This window comes from Necator americanus, chromosome II (assembly GCF_031761385.1).
Source record: "Necator americanus strain Aroian chromosome II, whole genome shotgun sequence".
Lineage (NCBI taxonomy): Eukaryota > Metazoa > Nematoda > Chromadorea > Rhabditida > Ancylostomatidae > Necator > Necator americanus.
In genome coordinates, this window is record NC_087372.1 from 36,328,522 (window position 1) to 36,344,155 (window position 15,634).

Consider the following 15,634-nt stretch of genomic DNA (forward strand, 5'->3'; position numbering starts at 1 on the left):
GCCCTCTATAGTAATGAGGATGGCTTCAGCAACGAAGAATGAAAAAAGTGAACAAAAAATACAATAAGTATTTTTTCTTCACAGGCTCGCTACGTTGCCGTTCTCATCGCCATCAATACGTAATAACAAGCATAAAAGGGCGGGGTATGTTCACACTCATACATAAAGCGTTCCCTCTTTCCCTCACTACTTCAGAGTCTTGTAATCTTATTTTCTTGTAAAGTAATACAAATGGGGACGTAATTTGTGATCTAAAGATGCTGACCAATAAATATTTCCTTAATGTTTCTTTGTTAATAACAAGAAGAAAAAGCCAAGTCCAAAACGCAAAGCTTAGAGACACAGTAGTAACTCTGACGTTGATTATTCCCATTATTAGTTTAATTTCGACTTGTGAACCAGAATGAATTTGAATGCATGTCCACTGGATTTGTATGTTAATAATGGGATATATATGCGGCAGCGCATATATTTGAACGGATAAGTGCGATGGGGCTTTGACGAGGATCGGACGGAAGAAGAGGGAATGTGCGTCCATAGTGGAATGAGCTTGTATTGCGGCAGACACGTCGCGTCCACTTGCCTGACCATTTATAGCACCGAATCTACGTTTTTTTTTGCGCAGCTGCGACGCTTTCGCCGCAATCCACACATCCCGTCTATTCGACTCGCACTTTGCTGCACAAACCACTCGAAGGGGCAACAGATTGAACACGAGTGCCAAACGATTTTTAAGCTACGTTGCCAAACGATTTTTAACTTTTGGTGGACGGTGTATGTGTTAGATACAGGAGGGTCAACAGTTACTAAATAGTTCAGTAAGAGCCTGCGGTGGTGTAATCGGGGCGGTTGAGCTGGTGGTTGCGAGCGACTCAAGCAGTAGAGACGAAGATCCTACCTCGGTCACAATCGAGAGGTTGACAGCGCCGCTTCGAGCGCGCCCGCTTACGCAACTACACCGAAGTTTGGTTCGTTTTGCTTATGCATGGTGCATGGAGGAGCTTCTGAGCACGAGGGTGGAGTTAATTTGTTGTGGATTCATGTTTCTTGAATCCTGTTGTGAAATGTCCAAGGAAGATTTGTCAAACCCAGAAACGCGATGTTTGAACGCGCAACCGCAAATTCTGATTAAGTCATATGACAAACGATCCATTTTTTTTTGGTGGGGCAGAACGTCAGGGTGCACTTACGTAAGCGGCTGCGCTCGAAGCGGCACGGTAGAGGTGGCGGTTGGGATCGACGTGGGACCATCGCGAACAGCAGCGATGCAGGTGGTGTTAGTAAGGGTTCCCACTCGATCTCCTCAACCGCAACGCTCCACCGCACCGGTTCGAACGCAGCCGCTTAGGTAACTGCTGCGTGCTTCATATCGTTTTGACCCTTCTATATGTGTACACGTTGCCCAACGAATTGGTTCACGTGCAGCCTAGAAATGTACGGATAACGCTTGCAATAATCGCCAGTATTTTCGAGTTGAGCTGTCAATGTTCCAATTTTTAACGCCTAAAACTAGTCTAATATGCATCTCTTTATTCTATCCGATCGGGACATCATACCTTAAAATTCACATTTGTTTTGTATATTTCGGTAAGAAAACTGTATCCAGCTTCTCTGAACGTGTGACTATTACGTAAATGATTTTTTCATATGAATTATGAGCGTTTTAGGGCGACGTATTGGTGAGTAATGCTTATTTGCACGCACTGTTTGTTGAGACTTGCGTCTTTCCCGTCGTGACTCACGATCAACTTTTCTTTATTCGAAGAAATTCTGTTGACGTCTTATTTCCCATGTCTTTTTGTTTGTTAATTATTTCCAGTCAGTTGCCAAGATCCGAAATAACCATTCATGCCTTTTCATCACAGTTGTTGGGCTGGAAATAATCAATCTATGTGGTTTCGTTGTCACAATTAACTGAATTTTGACGTTAGGCTGAACAAATCCTTTTGGCCACGGTCGCATTTGTGATTCAGTACAGTCCATAGCAGCTAAATGTTATTGCTACAACTGAGTCAGAATAACCTGACATTTAACTGCAGAAGCGACTGCGGTTGAAGGGGCGCGTGGAATTCAGGGTCAACTTCATAATTGCGAAACCCCGCCGCAACCGCACTGACGCAACTGCATACATAGTCGAGTCAAAACGATCTGAACCTCGATGCAATTGCGTAGGCGGCTGTGCTCGAAGCGGCGCGGCGAGGCGTAGCGGTCCCGATTCGGGTGCGACCACATCGAATTGCAGCGAGAGTGCAATTCGATGTGATCGCGATGGTGCTAGGAATGGTCTGCACACGACGAGTCCGACTCAAAAGGTCCCAGTTAAATTAGATATCATTAATGAAACTGAGCGTATCTCTCAGAAGAAATATGGGAGAAAATGTAGTTGGGTGATGGGAGGGCACTCAGTAGCACTTATTTCTGGACGCCCTTTCGACTTTGGAAGTTATATCTCTTAGTAACTTTAGCTTACAAGTCGTAGATCCTCTAAAATTAATTCTTATGTTTTATGGCCCTAATTGATTTAGTTATTCACTTCTAGAAATTAGGGCGCCATCGTGGCCCCTCTACATTTTAATCAAAAAATGTCGTCCCAAAATTTTACTTCCCATTATGTGTGTCCAAAAGTCCAAAGAAGTCAACATCTCAACAAATAAATAAACAAACAGATATATAACTTTCCGATTTATTTCAGTTTGCGAACGGAAACCTCTGACGATGGAAATCTTACATTTGTAATGTACTGTACTCAGAACCTATTATGTGTTAAAAAATAAAATGTTGACGACAGAGACGAGACAGAATAAAATGTTGACGACAGAGACAGAGATGAGACGAAATCTTCATTTGAAAAGTTTCAATGTCTGCAATTACGTCTGTGCAACTATTTAGACGTCTCCGATTTGCATTCTGCATACATTGCAATATTTGCTAAAGTTTCCCCTATCTTATTTATGTGATGGCTTTCCTGTTACGTAGTTTCGGGATACAAACATACTGTGTAACCGTAGAAATATGTTGTATCGTTCTCATGAAGCATTTCGGTGTCATAGTTCAAGAAATCAACACCTAGCATCGATATTGTACAACAATCTTTACTGGAATTTATTCTGTGAAGGAAAAGAAACATATTTTCTCCATTAGATCCTAAATGTTATGGTTGTAATTAGGCAGGCATCATGCAGTTTGAGTGTTTTTTTTTCTTTTCAGAAATCCAACTGCATGCAGTGTGAAAATCGATGGCAGTTGAATTTTTGTTCATTGCTGATGCATGATTAGTGAGAAATTACCTGAGATATCATTTAAATGGTTATTATTTGTTTTTGGCTTTGTTAGCTTTATCGCAAATAATTTGGAATTGTCGATGTTTCTTGGTCTTTCTTAGTTTCGAATATACACTGGAAGAATTCAAGGATTTTTTTTCCAAATGTTTCTATTAAAAGAGGACAGTGGGTCAGTAGGTTCGGTAAAATTAGTTAGTTTCTGTTCTCTAGCCGACGACGACGGTGTTAAAAACGGGAAAATGGACTTTATTTTCCCTTCAATGAGTGTTCAATTGGAAATTCATGAGCTTAAATGTTGGTAGAAAGGCGTCTACGCACTCCCACGGGGGGAATCCAATGTTTATGACTTTTACATTGTGCGGAATTCTCAATTACGAGCACGTGAATCACAGCGGGATATTGCTGTGACCCGCTCTGCGCAGCAGACAGTTCCCAAAATTCTACCTCTACCTCACGAAACGTCGCGTATTGGGTCGTAATCTATGCTAATTACTACTAATCATTCTTCTTCTGTGGGTTAGGACAAAATCCCCGTTCAAATTTCAACTATCCAGCTTTGTTTGTCTCGTCTCTTCGTCTGCTTCGTTATTCTAAGAGTCTCACGCATTCACTGAAGACCACGGCGTCGTCGTCGTTATTATCACTGTGTGGCGTAGTGCGCCTGAGTGTCCGTGACGTCATGGAGCAAATCGTGTCGATATTGAAGGAAGCGCTCGAACCGATCGGCGGTGTTGGTGAGAAGACGAATCGAGGATTGGGCGACGGACAACGACCGGTACTGGGACCAGAACCGCCGGCCATGTACGAGGAGTGGCCGACGCTCGAGTTCCCCGACCTTACAAAGTCCATACTTGACTTATTCACAAAGTAAGTTTATTTTTTTTGTTTCCGCTTCACATTTTTAAAAAATCAAAACGGTCACATATTCGTAGTTCATATCCACTTTTTTGTGTTTTCTCGCTTTTGAATAAGCATCAGTTACAATACGAAAAAAAATCGCCATTCTGTAGTTGTTATGAATGAGTTTGAATCTTTTTAAAGTTGAATAGGGACTAAAATGTCACGTGAAAGACGCTTAGAATGAAATTGTTAATAGAGGTGAATAGGAAGCCCCAAAATGTTAGAAAAAATATGCGCATAGAAAGTATTTCAATTTATGCTCTCGCCATTTATATATTGTTCAATTTCATGCCAAGTGTCTTTTATGTAACATTTTGGCGGTCATCAGGGATGACTCAATTTCGAAAAAAAAAATTTTGTCATTGATGAAAGTATGGAAAAGTTTCGATTGGCTGAAACATAATTATGGGTTTCATGAATGGTGGAGTCAATCAAATGGTCCGAATGGGATCTCAATCAGTTTATTACATAGCACGCTTAAACTTGGACCTATTTGTTTTCGTTATGTTCCCGAAAATTGCTGCCGAGGTTACTGTTTGATTTGAAAGTGGTTTAAAAGAATTGTAGATGTAAGAAAGAGGTAAAATGTAGTTGAGGGGAGAAATAGGAGCACTCAATGGCGCTCTTATTACTTTAAGTAAATAATTAATGCAATCGGGGCCCTAAGGCCTATGCATTAGTGTTAGAGGCTCAAATCAAACATATTTGTTGGTGATAATTAGTCTGGTAATTAATAATAGCGTACAATACTCGCATTATTTGTATTTACCATACACATCTTTACTTAGCATTAGAATTTACGGATTTCTATAGGTCTTTTTAAATGCTTTTACTACTTAAAACTATTCATTGGTTTTCCAATAGTTCCAGTTGTGTTTGTACATACATATAATACATTTGGTAAGGGTAAAGTGCAATTTGTGACCTACCCGAACAAGTTTTGAACAATAACATAATCCTGTTAAAAGCAATAGGATTAACGCGTTCGGCGCTTACGTTGCCTTATTAAGATGCAAAGCAGCATAGTTCATTTTTCTCTGCAGTTACATTACCATCCTTCTTTGTTTGGTCTTTATTTTTGAACTGTTAAAAATAGCTCAATGAACATATGTATATTTATTAATGCATTAAACAGGACTACAAGTGAATCAGTGTCATCCTCGCTATTGTATGAACTAACTCGATCGGATAGTGAAGAGAGTGAGCAAGCATCCATCAGGTTGCAGACGGACGATCAATTGAGATGGTGTATGCAGGTAGGGAAATATTCAAATTTATCCTATAGCTTTCTTTTGTACACCGTTTGCATCACGTCCCAAGTGTGATGCGGACGCATCTAAAAAATAGCACAGTAAAAAGCAAAAACAAAAACTTTTTTAACTAAGCACTCGAAAGAACGTGTTTGTTGTCTTAGATTTTGCAAGCGGTTGAACTGTACTAACCTGTAATACCCATTTCCACACAAACCGGCGTCGAACACGCCTTGAAGTACAGAACACTTGGGACAAAGATGTTGTCCACCAGGGATTAGGCTTCTTTTTAGAAGATTCCTCCTCTCTACCTCACTCATTCACGGTATAGGTACTGTCACCTCTTGATGCTACCAATTTTATTACCCTGTGGCATTGCCGTGGATATGTGCAGTTCCACATTGCGGAGGCAATATTTTTTCTATTGCGGTAGTTTGCAGCTTTGTTACGTTCTGCTGCAGATACACAACGCTTTGCATTATACGCACGGCCGCAAAATTTTTCAGAGTAACTGCTCGTAGGCAAATATTTCCCGAACAATGTCGCGCGGCGACCATCGGACTTTGATTGTGCAGATGCGCACGGTAAATCGAGCGCAGATGCTTGAGAGGATGCATCGGGGAAAAGAGTTCGATAGATCTATATGTTACACACCGGCTGCATACATCACTTCCTTTGCTTCTAGTGTTGAAAGTATAAGTGTTTTTATGTGGTTAGAAGTACAACAGAAGTTTCCTTAGTAGGGAAATGTATAAGAAATATTTTCTGTACTTTATGGATTACTTCCAATTACTATTTTCGTGGATCCAAAGTCACTTGGGGTGCATTTATCTTCATAACTTTGTGTTCACCTTTTCTCTTTTTTCTATTCATTTCGATTTTTATTTAGGTACTGAATCATTCTCTAACACTTTCGTTCTATACGCATCGAGAATACGAAACAGTACATGGCGCTGTACGGATCTACCTGCATTGGTTGCTGGCACTCACTGACATTCCAGATGGGAACATACCGACGCCGTTGTTAAATACACCTGAAAAATATTTTAGGTATGTCAATGAAGTTTACTCTTTTTTGGTCGGACATGTAAACGGCAAGTTTCAACCATACGATTGAAATTCAGAAGTTTTTCTTCTCAGAGTTAGTACGCCCAAGCACGTATTGAATGTCACGCCATCACCAATACGATGGCGGATTGTGCAAGGTAGCACGTGGCCAATCGTATTTAGTGCAAAAATGGTTGAATAGGATTTCCGTTTTGCCCATATCGCATCGTTGTGCTGCTGCTCCGTTCATAGTTGCCCAGTTGTGTTGAAATAAGTCACAGAAACGCCACAAATGGACTTTGGACACACTACACACCTAATTTCATGTTATTTGAGGAACATTATTGATGCGCTTCGAAATCTGTTTTGTCGAAGGAGTGAAGTAAAAGGAGAGGTACGTTTGCTTCGTCTTTGATACAGACTGATTCTTTGTCGTAGGGATGTCGCTGTTTTGCTGAGTCGTTAGTGCATAGGAAAGCCTTAACAGATGTAATCTAATCTAGCATACAAGCACTACCTTAGCAATACGTTCAATATTGATTTTTAATAAAAATTTCAATGAGAGTCTTATTTAATGTTCCTTTGAATGTATTCTATCCCACCTATGACTTCATTTGATTTTGGCAGCTTATCAGAAAGAACCTTTAAAGCGATTAATCCGTTACCACCATTTACTTGGAGCCCCGATGTTTTTTCCCTGCAAAATCCGAAGATCCATCAACTTTTAAAGCAATAAACATGGTTCTGTATGTACAAATGTGGGAGATCATTAGACTTCTCAATCGCCTTTGGGAACCGTTTCTTTTGAAGTGCTGCTTCAAGTTCTAGATGTATATTTTGAGGGATGGCGAAAAATCTAGTTGCAGTTGAGCTGCGAAAATATGGGTCTGGTTGTTTGGACAATTGCGATTAAAAAGTGTAATTAATTAAGAAATTTGCAAAGATTCTCATTCAAGGTACCTCGAGGGTTAGCCATCGAGCGACAGGCTCGAGAAGTCGAAACTGTCTTGGATGCCATAAGAGGATTGACACATTCAGCAAGCAGGAAGTATCAAAATGAGGTTGTCCCATTTTACTTTTACCTTAATCGGTTCATCTAAAACGGTGACTCTTAGTTAAATTTCATAAGAAAATCACGTTATGGGTCTGCTTTTTTATTACATTATGTGCTTTTATCTAGTCTCTTTTTCGTAAATACTTCTCTGGTTCTCCGCTTTGAGTGCTAATTACTTTAGGTTTGGGCCCGTACGCTCAGTTTTCTTCTTAATTCGGCCGATCTTCTCTTGGCTGATCCTCTTTCGCCTGGTTGGTGAATTACAAAAACTTTGTATTATTCGTGCTTAGTCATCCAGTCATTGTGATTTGTGCGCAAAGAGTACTAATCTTGCAAATTGCTGCGTTCGTTCATGTTTAGAGGAAATGGGTATGCGAGTTGGTTCACGCGTCGTGGATACCTTATTCGATTTGTGGTTTCATGCTGTAATGAATGAAGAAATCCCGTCACCAACGTACTGGCGGACGTTAGCGGCGCTTTGTCGGCGATGGAGGCATCACGTAAGTTGTTCGCTATCCAGGTGGTTGCTTATCTCTCCGTGGTCGCTGTAAGAAAAAACGGCCTGGATGTCGCCGTTTTTTTTTATGGCGGCTTCCATTGCAACGCGCCACCTTTGTGCATGCGCCTGATCAATGAGTGGAGCCTTCGAGGATTAGTAAGGTCTTCTCACTGGCCTATGTGAGTTAAACTAATGAACAGACTGCTGATAGGGACGGAACGTGTGCATAGAGGCGCGTTTCACCGCACCTCATAGGAACTAAAGCAATCCTGGTGCTGTTTCTTACGAGGATCACGGAGAGATGAGCTGAATCACGCGATTTTCCGTAATCTCCGACCGTATAGAAACTTTTTTTTTAATGAAAAACGACGACGTTCCAACGTTTCCATTTTTTTGCGCTTAACATTTTGCGCACCAATGATAAGTACAGCAAAGGTTTTTATTCTTTAAATAAGCCATGTCATGGTAGCGTTGCAACAATGCAATTACGGAAATATTGGCGCTTTTGGTATCAGAATTGGTCTTATCATTCTTTTAGGTAACCGTGGTTGAGTCTTGGGCTAGAAAACTTTTAGCGCTGACGGTGTTGGTTTGCCGTAAGATGTACGGAGACGAGTACTGTAGGATTTCTATACGTGAGTTAAACGATCATCAGTTGTTTGATACAAGTGCAAAAAGTCATTCGAATACTTTTTGTCACATTCAGACGATGAAAGCATTACTCCGTTTGCCTATTTGCCTCCTGTGGAAGATGACGAAGTGGATCTGTTGTATCATAGTTGGTGAGTAGGAAAATTTGTCAGATAGCGTTGATGTGTTGTTTGCTTTTTCAAAAGCTTGGATAGATTCAAATTTGCTGAAGGTTAATTTCACTTTTATGTGTTCTAGTTTGATGCGTAGTCCTTCTACGGAAGAACGATTTTCTCGATTACTTTTCACTTGGTTATAAACTGCCTTTTAGGTATAATCTTTTTTCACTTATGGATTCGCCAGCAGATATTCTAGCACACAATCCTGTCAACAACAAACCAATCAGTACGTTGCTTGGACGTGATGTAACGTTTATTTCGATTTATTTGCTCTTTTGATCACTATTTTTCTGATCTTTAGACGGGGGAATCCAAATAAACGACGAAAACATGAACATTCAACCACCAACATCATTACCACTGTGCTTTTTCTTGGCAACGACAGCACTTCAAAGAATGATCGACGTGTTTTATGGTATGAATATTTTGTAATCATTTTATTTAATCCTATCTTGCCTAATTTTTAGGTGATGGACGTGTATCCATCGAGTTCAAAGAGTCTGACATACTGGTAAGGAAATGGAATACGTCTACACCTCAGCCATCTTTAGCCTCAACAGATCATGCTAGTCGTTCTCGAAGCGAATTTAGCGTGAGTGACGTCATTGTTTAAGTCTTTGACGAGTATAATTACAGCTTTTTCAGCGTGAAAAAGCACTTACTGTGACAGAATCAATAGCACCCTCGAGAGATACTCGTGACACCGATGGAACGTTAACGCAGGAAGGTCGTGCGTCCTTTTCTTCGTCAACTAGTGGGAAAGAAGGCAGGAGTTTGTCAGATATGGCCAAGAGATCGGTGAAGACTAGACAATCTGGTGAGTCTCTTTGCATGATTTTTTCTTGATTTAACTCCCGGTTTGGACTTATTACCATCGCTACTTTATAAAATGTTATGAATTCTACGTGGTGATCAAGGATTTTAGAACGCGGTCTTCACCAAGATGATACGAGTGGAACTAATATGAGCTCGTCACATCATCTTAGTACTAGTGCTACGAGTCGACAGACTCTAGATCAGGTAAACATCGGTTGTTACTGTTTGAATTCTTCTCAGATTCCCTTGTTCATTTAAGATTACCATTTCCGGACAGTTTTGACTATTATAATTAAAATAAGCATGATATTTAGTATCTGCAGGTATCTCCGGCTACGTCAAAATTTAGCGAAAGTGTGAGCCAAGGACGACTGTTGGATGCAAAACAGTCAGTTGCGTCCTCCGAAAGCACATCAAGACCGCTTGCTGTGCACTTTGTGGCGCATACCTTAGCAGGTAGGTGCCTGGTGATTTCCAGCAAAAAGAAGAACAATTTTAAAACGTCATTTCAGTCAATCCCGCCTATATTCCATGGGTGGGCGAAAAGGGACCGAAGGCAGAACGCCTGTTGAATTTAACAATGGAATGGCTGTTAGCGGCGGCACGCGCGAAAACTGAACACAAAGGAAAGGCAGAAGTGGCCGATGGTGAGCGATTAATGAAATTTATGACTTATTTCCAACAGAAAAACCGCTGGAGCAGAGGTAGATGTGATTGCATGTTGTTTGTTGAACTATAGCTTCCGGCACTTGCCACTTGCTTGATGGTAAGTCCTAAGAGATGAAGGAGAAATCTTGTATTTCATGCTAATAATTTGTATCTACTTGTCGGTATACCCTAAAAAGGATTCACTTTACATTACTGATATGATGGTGAGATTTTTATTCATTGAGTTTTACGGTATATTCTTTTCTGATTCTTCATCCACTGTACGGTTTATCTCGTCATTAGCGATTTCCAGCTCAGTTCTAATTCAACAACGAGTCTTATTTTGTTATTTTTCCGACTCTGATAAGTGAGGATTTTGACATTAATACACTAATATTCTATTTCCTGTCTCGTAGTTCGAAATGTTTTCAAAATTCCGTTACATACAATCTTTTACATATAGTTTATTTGCCTACGTTTCTGCTGCGGTCGATGCGTCATCTCCTAGATTTTTATATTACTCAGTGTACGGTATCGTAACTGGGGCACTGAGCTAAAACAGTAAGTGCCTTTTCTATGAACTACGTAGCTCGAATTTATGATTGAAAGGAATACAAGTGAGAAGCCTAATTTCACGTGTGCACCACATGGGTTAGGTGATTTTTTTCGGCATAACTATCGCTGTCCATTCTCATGAAGTGTGTCCATCGGCGAATGAGCCCACTAGCTGCCCGTTTGTGGGGCACTAAAGCTTCGGTTGGTATTAGTCTTGAAAAAATGCATTTGTGGTACTCTGTTCCTTTAACCGAGTATAAATTTCACGGAAAACTCATTATATACTGCCAAACCTCAAAAGTACATGTTCTAAGTGTCTGGGTGTCGTTAGCTTATAAGTGTTTTTGTGTGGTTCTTCTGTTTCCTTACTATATATCATTATTCGTTTTATTTATCTTATTGGATTTTTTTTGCAGCTGTTGTTTGAAGCTGTTGAATGACATAAAGTCTACTGGACTAATGGTTTATGTTAATATTTTCGAGTAGTGTTGTTTTGACAGTCCAACTAATTTTGTTCTCAAAAACATGGTCAAACCAAGCGGTTGACACGTAACGTACTGCATAAAGTCAGCATTTTTACCTTTCTTTTTCTTTTCTTCTTCTTTTTCACTTTTTTCTTCTTCTTTTTCCTCTTTCTTTCCTTCGTTTCTAAGCATTCAGCATTCAGTTGTTCAATTTATTGAGTGGATGTTTTAGCCGTTAAAGTGAAGCTCGGCGTTTATTTGCACCATCTTAGTATTTCCTCGTCGTTTTCATCGCAACCGTGTAACTGTTCTTTTCCGCTCCGTTGCGGAGATTCCAATGGGGTTAAGAGGTAGGCGTGGCCGGAGGATGTTGGCAGTGTCAGGAATAAGGAAGTGTTGTTGAGCAGTAGCAGTGTTTTTTGTTCGCACTCTCTTACCTCTCTAAAGTTCGAGTAGTTGAAGTTCAATAAGTGGGCGGGCTTGCGAGTCACTTAGGTCGAGCATAGCGCCCGTCCATTCTGATGACCTTGAACTCGTAAATCATTTATGGGTCCATAAGTGTCCATTAGTTGTTTTTTTTTTCGCCACTGTAGATAATTGTTCTTAATAACTTTATGCGTTTTTTCCAGTTCCTACACTTTGTTTTTTGGTCCATGTTTTGGAGTTTACAGCGAATTAATATGCGTATATTGTATGAAGAGCAGTTCTTTTCATTGATGGTAGAACATAACTAGGGTTTTGTTTCTGGGTAGAATAAAGAGGTTTTGCAAGGGAAAACGCTACGGAACCTTTTACGGTATGCTTGGAATTTTTTTAACGGACCAACAGGTTCTAGAATAACACTTCGAGAAATGTGTAGCTTCGAAAAAAAGGCCAACAGATATTAACGGTTCTAACAGTCACCCCACCTCTGCAGGCGCAATCCCACGCTTTTCAGACCATAATGTTACTATAAAGGAGCTATTTTGTTTGGTGATCATAGGGATTTCTTCGACATTTTCTCACCGTTTGTATAACTTTTTGTATTCTTAGCCATCTTTAGCTGCCACTTTGTTTTGATTTTCTTTTTCTTCTTTCTTTTTCTTTCTTTTTTTTTTGATCTCTTAGATCTGCGGATCTGCTAGCTGCACCGGTTCGTGTTATAATAATTGCTATTTAATTTTGAGATGAGTGTGCTGCTTTTAGTTAAGTTGGTTTCAAAGGGTGAAACGTTGGTACTACGTTTCTTTGTAGAAAATTTGCATTTTTATCGTTAGCGTTTAAAAAGTAAAACAGTAAGCAGATGAAGAAGTTGCCGATTTTTTCGCTGCGTTAAGTTAATAGCGCCCGAGCATGACGATTTTTAGTGAGATTTCTGCTCTAACTTTGCTCTCTTTTTTCTCTCTTAAACCGTGGCGTTATAAGAATGGATCTTAATATGAGCTAAAATTGGACTTCCGATACCTGTATAACGCTCAGCTTGCATGAATTATGTGCAATTTTTCGCCTATCAAAAATTCGTTTTGTTTTATGAGCGGCACCCACAGCGTATGTATGAAATTAGAGAGCTTAAATTCCAGAACATAGGTTGAGTATGATTTACTGCAGCTCTAAAGAAGGTCACAAATCTAGGATTAAGGCTATGACATTTGATTTATTCTGGAATGTTCCTGAAAGCAAAGTAGCCATCTTTCTTTCTTTTTTTTTTTTTTGGGAGCCATTTTAAGAGCAGCTTGTAAGATAATACCGTAAGATTACACCGTTTCTCGGTTTCTTTCCTTCGAACGACATTCTCCCGTGAATTTATCGTATTTGTGGGATATTATTGTACAAAACAAGAACAAGTAGCAATTAGCAGATGTCAAGTGGTGTTGTGGAGGTATGGAATTAAACGCATTTTTCTTTCTGAGGATCGTTTCATTCTATCGTTTCGAGAAATGGGGTTTTTTTTTTGAAGCTATGGATCTTGAAGTCTGGAAGTCAACGCATCTCAATCACGAAGTGACCTTTCCGCTGTCTTTGCGCACTTACCATTATACGCATTATACCATCATCAGTTATACACTTTTGTCGTCAATTTGTCATTTACAGGATCGTAGGCTTTTGTTTATGACTTTGAACATGGATGTTTTTCTATGGAGTCAAATTGACATTCTGCCCATTACATTTAGAATAAAAACGATGCATATTAGCATAATTTCTTTCTCATGTGGACTGTGGAAAATTTCATTAACTTCGATATCATGTTCTTCTTTTATTTTGTATTTTCGCCCAATGATTGCGATTCCAATGATTGCGCATGTATTGAAGCGAGTGCGTGAGACCGCTTTCCGACAACGACCTCGTTTTTGAGGTGAAAGAGAACGTAGAGGCGATGGTTCACATAACGCATCGAACTGTAGTTTCCTCACCGTCACGTTATATGTAGCGTTCCGATCAATATCATGATTTCTGTATTCCTTTGTTATTATTTTTTTGACAGTTATGCCATAAGGGTTTCACGTGCGTAGAGCGTTTCATAGTGAAGAAGTTGACGATGGCAGAGAATTATTATTCGTATTCACGTGTTTCCTGGTATTATCCGGAAGGTTGGTTTTTGTTTTGCAGTATCCTTCCTATTCGATTTCTTAGTTTATTTTTACCTCTTTTCTTGCTATGATAGAGACCGAAGGAATGAGTCATCTTAGTTCTCCCAAAATTCATCCTTTTCATTTTTTTCCGATGAATCTCTCACTACCCACCTTTGTTTGCGGTTGTGCTTGACGTGAAACCATGGGAGTCTTACCGCAATGTTGTAAGTGTAGAGGGATTGCTAATGGATGCCATCCTTCAGATATTAAAACTTTTGTAAATTAGTATGCTGATAGTTTGAGGATTTTTTTGCAGACTTGTAAAAAGGATATTTTTTCGTACAGTATTAGTGTATAACCAAGAGGTGGTGTAGTTTTTCCTATCATGTTGGCGCCAGTAAGAAAACTGCCGTCTGTTTATTTTTACGGCGTTTTTTTCTGCTGTTTTCTTCTGCTTCAGCTTATATTTCAGATTTTTTTAGTCCAGCAATTGTCTTTTTCTTTTGTGATTTTTTTCCCTGAGCTTTCTCAGGGAACCCAGTGATGGACGTTGTCTTTTTCTGACCTGATTTGATCATCTTTGTCCAGAGATTTTTCATTGATCCATTCTTCTTAACATAATTTCACTTCTTTCTCTTTTTTTTCGAGTTCACTACAGTTTTGCCTAAACCTCATACAACAATGCTGGCCTTTTTTTGCACATTCGTGTAATGAGTTGGCAGGTCATTCTTCTGCTACAGGAGGTGAGAATGTCCTCTTTCTTCATGCTAGATTCTTTTCAATAATCCGGAACACTGTAGTATTGTAACAACGGTTATTCAGGTGTAGCAAGTACTAGTCTAAGGCTACAAAACCGGTTCTTAGATGTAATTTGTGAAAAATTGTGTGGTTGGATCGCAAACCAGCTGTTCTCTGTTTATTTCTGATCCTTCTATCCTTTTTTCTTCCTTTTTAATTCTGCATAATAGCGAAGCCTGGGAGTGTTACGGTTAAATAATCTATCTGTTCCTCTAGGAATATTTCAAGCGTTTCATTTCGTTTTTCAAAATGAGCAATTATTTTCTGGAAGGGGCTTATAACTGTATCATCCGAGATATTTTTGATCTTTGGTGTGATTCCTGGGCGATATCTTTGCTTCGTTCTAAATATTATGGATTGTTCAAACATTCCAATGTTTGCGCGTTTATTTGCATAACAATATTGTTTAACGCTTAAACAAAGAAATGCCCGAGAAGGTATGGCTGAAGGAGACGTCAATGGACAGGTATCAGATATATCTTCATTTCGTTGGATTACTTCAGGTACTTGATGGACTTCGCTATGATTTTATATGACATTACGAATCTGATTCTTGCAAAAAAAAAAGGTGTGGGCAAATTTTTGTTCCGTTCTAGCGCAGTTAAAATTGTTCCTCTCCCTGGCGAGGAAGCGAACTTCCTCTATTAGCTCCTAGACAGTAATTCTTGAGAGTAGTAGTCGTGGAAGTTATCCGGAGGTTATTTTTGTACAGTAACGATTTTAGTATTTAACGGTGTGATCCCTTTTCTTTCGTTTTTTCTTCTTGCTGTTGCGTGCTTCTCGAACACATTTAATGTGATACTGTAGTCTTAAGCTTCTAATGATGTTAGGAACAATTGCAAATCTGGTAACGTAGACTTCAAATGGAATAAAACGTTTGAGAACGATTTTCCGGTTTTAATTTGAAGCTGATCAAGAACGAAATCCGTTCGTGTACGAAAAAAAGAAGCGCTTGCGATGTTTT

At 39.5% G+C, this 15,634-nt stretch overlaps 1 protein-coding gene across 1 annotated transcript in view; it reads left to right on the forward strand.

The window, feature by feature from the left end:
* Positions 1 to 3,960: 3,960 nt before the first annotated feature.
* RB195_020565 (uncharacterized protein) overlaps positions 3,961 to 15,634 on the forward strand; it is a gene marked incomplete at both ends in the record, with an annotated part of 32,186 nt that continues 20,512 nt past the window's right edge. The window contains 16 exons of the mRNA XM_064188923.1: positions 3,961 to 4,148; positions 5,317 to 5,437; positions 6,321 to 6,481; positions 6,815 to 6,872; positions 7,435 to 7,539; positions 7,714 to 7,783; positions 7,893 to 8,032; positions 8,570 to 8,666; positions 8,738 to 8,813; positions 8,993 to 9,066; positions 9,142 to 9,255; positions 9,308 to 9,432; positions 9,486 to 9,657; positions 9,766 to 9,860; positions 9,980 to 10,112; positions 10,169 to 10,303. Coding sequence (XP_064044804.1) covers positions 3,961 to 4,148; positions 5,317 to 5,437; positions 6,321 to 6,481; positions 6,815 to 6,872; positions 7,435 to 7,539; positions 7,714 to 7,783; positions 7,893 to 8,032; positions 8,570 to 8,666; positions 8,738 to 8,813; positions 8,993 to 9,066; positions 9,142 to 9,255; positions 9,308 to 9,432; positions 9,486 to 9,657; positions 9,766 to 9,860; positions 9,980 to 10,112; positions 10,169 to 10,303 — 1,864 coding nt within the window. The remainder of the gene's footprint in view (positions 4,149 to 5,316; positions 5,438 to 6,320; positions 6,482 to 6,814; positions 6,873 to 7,434; positions 7,540 to 7,713; positions 7,784 to 7,892; positions 8,033 to 8,569; positions 8,667 to 8,737; positions 8,814 to 8,992; positions 9,067 to 9,141; positions 9,256 to 9,307; positions 9,433 to 9,485; positions 9,658 to 9,765; positions 9,861 to 9,979; positions 10,113 to 10,168; positions 10,304 to 15,634) is intronic.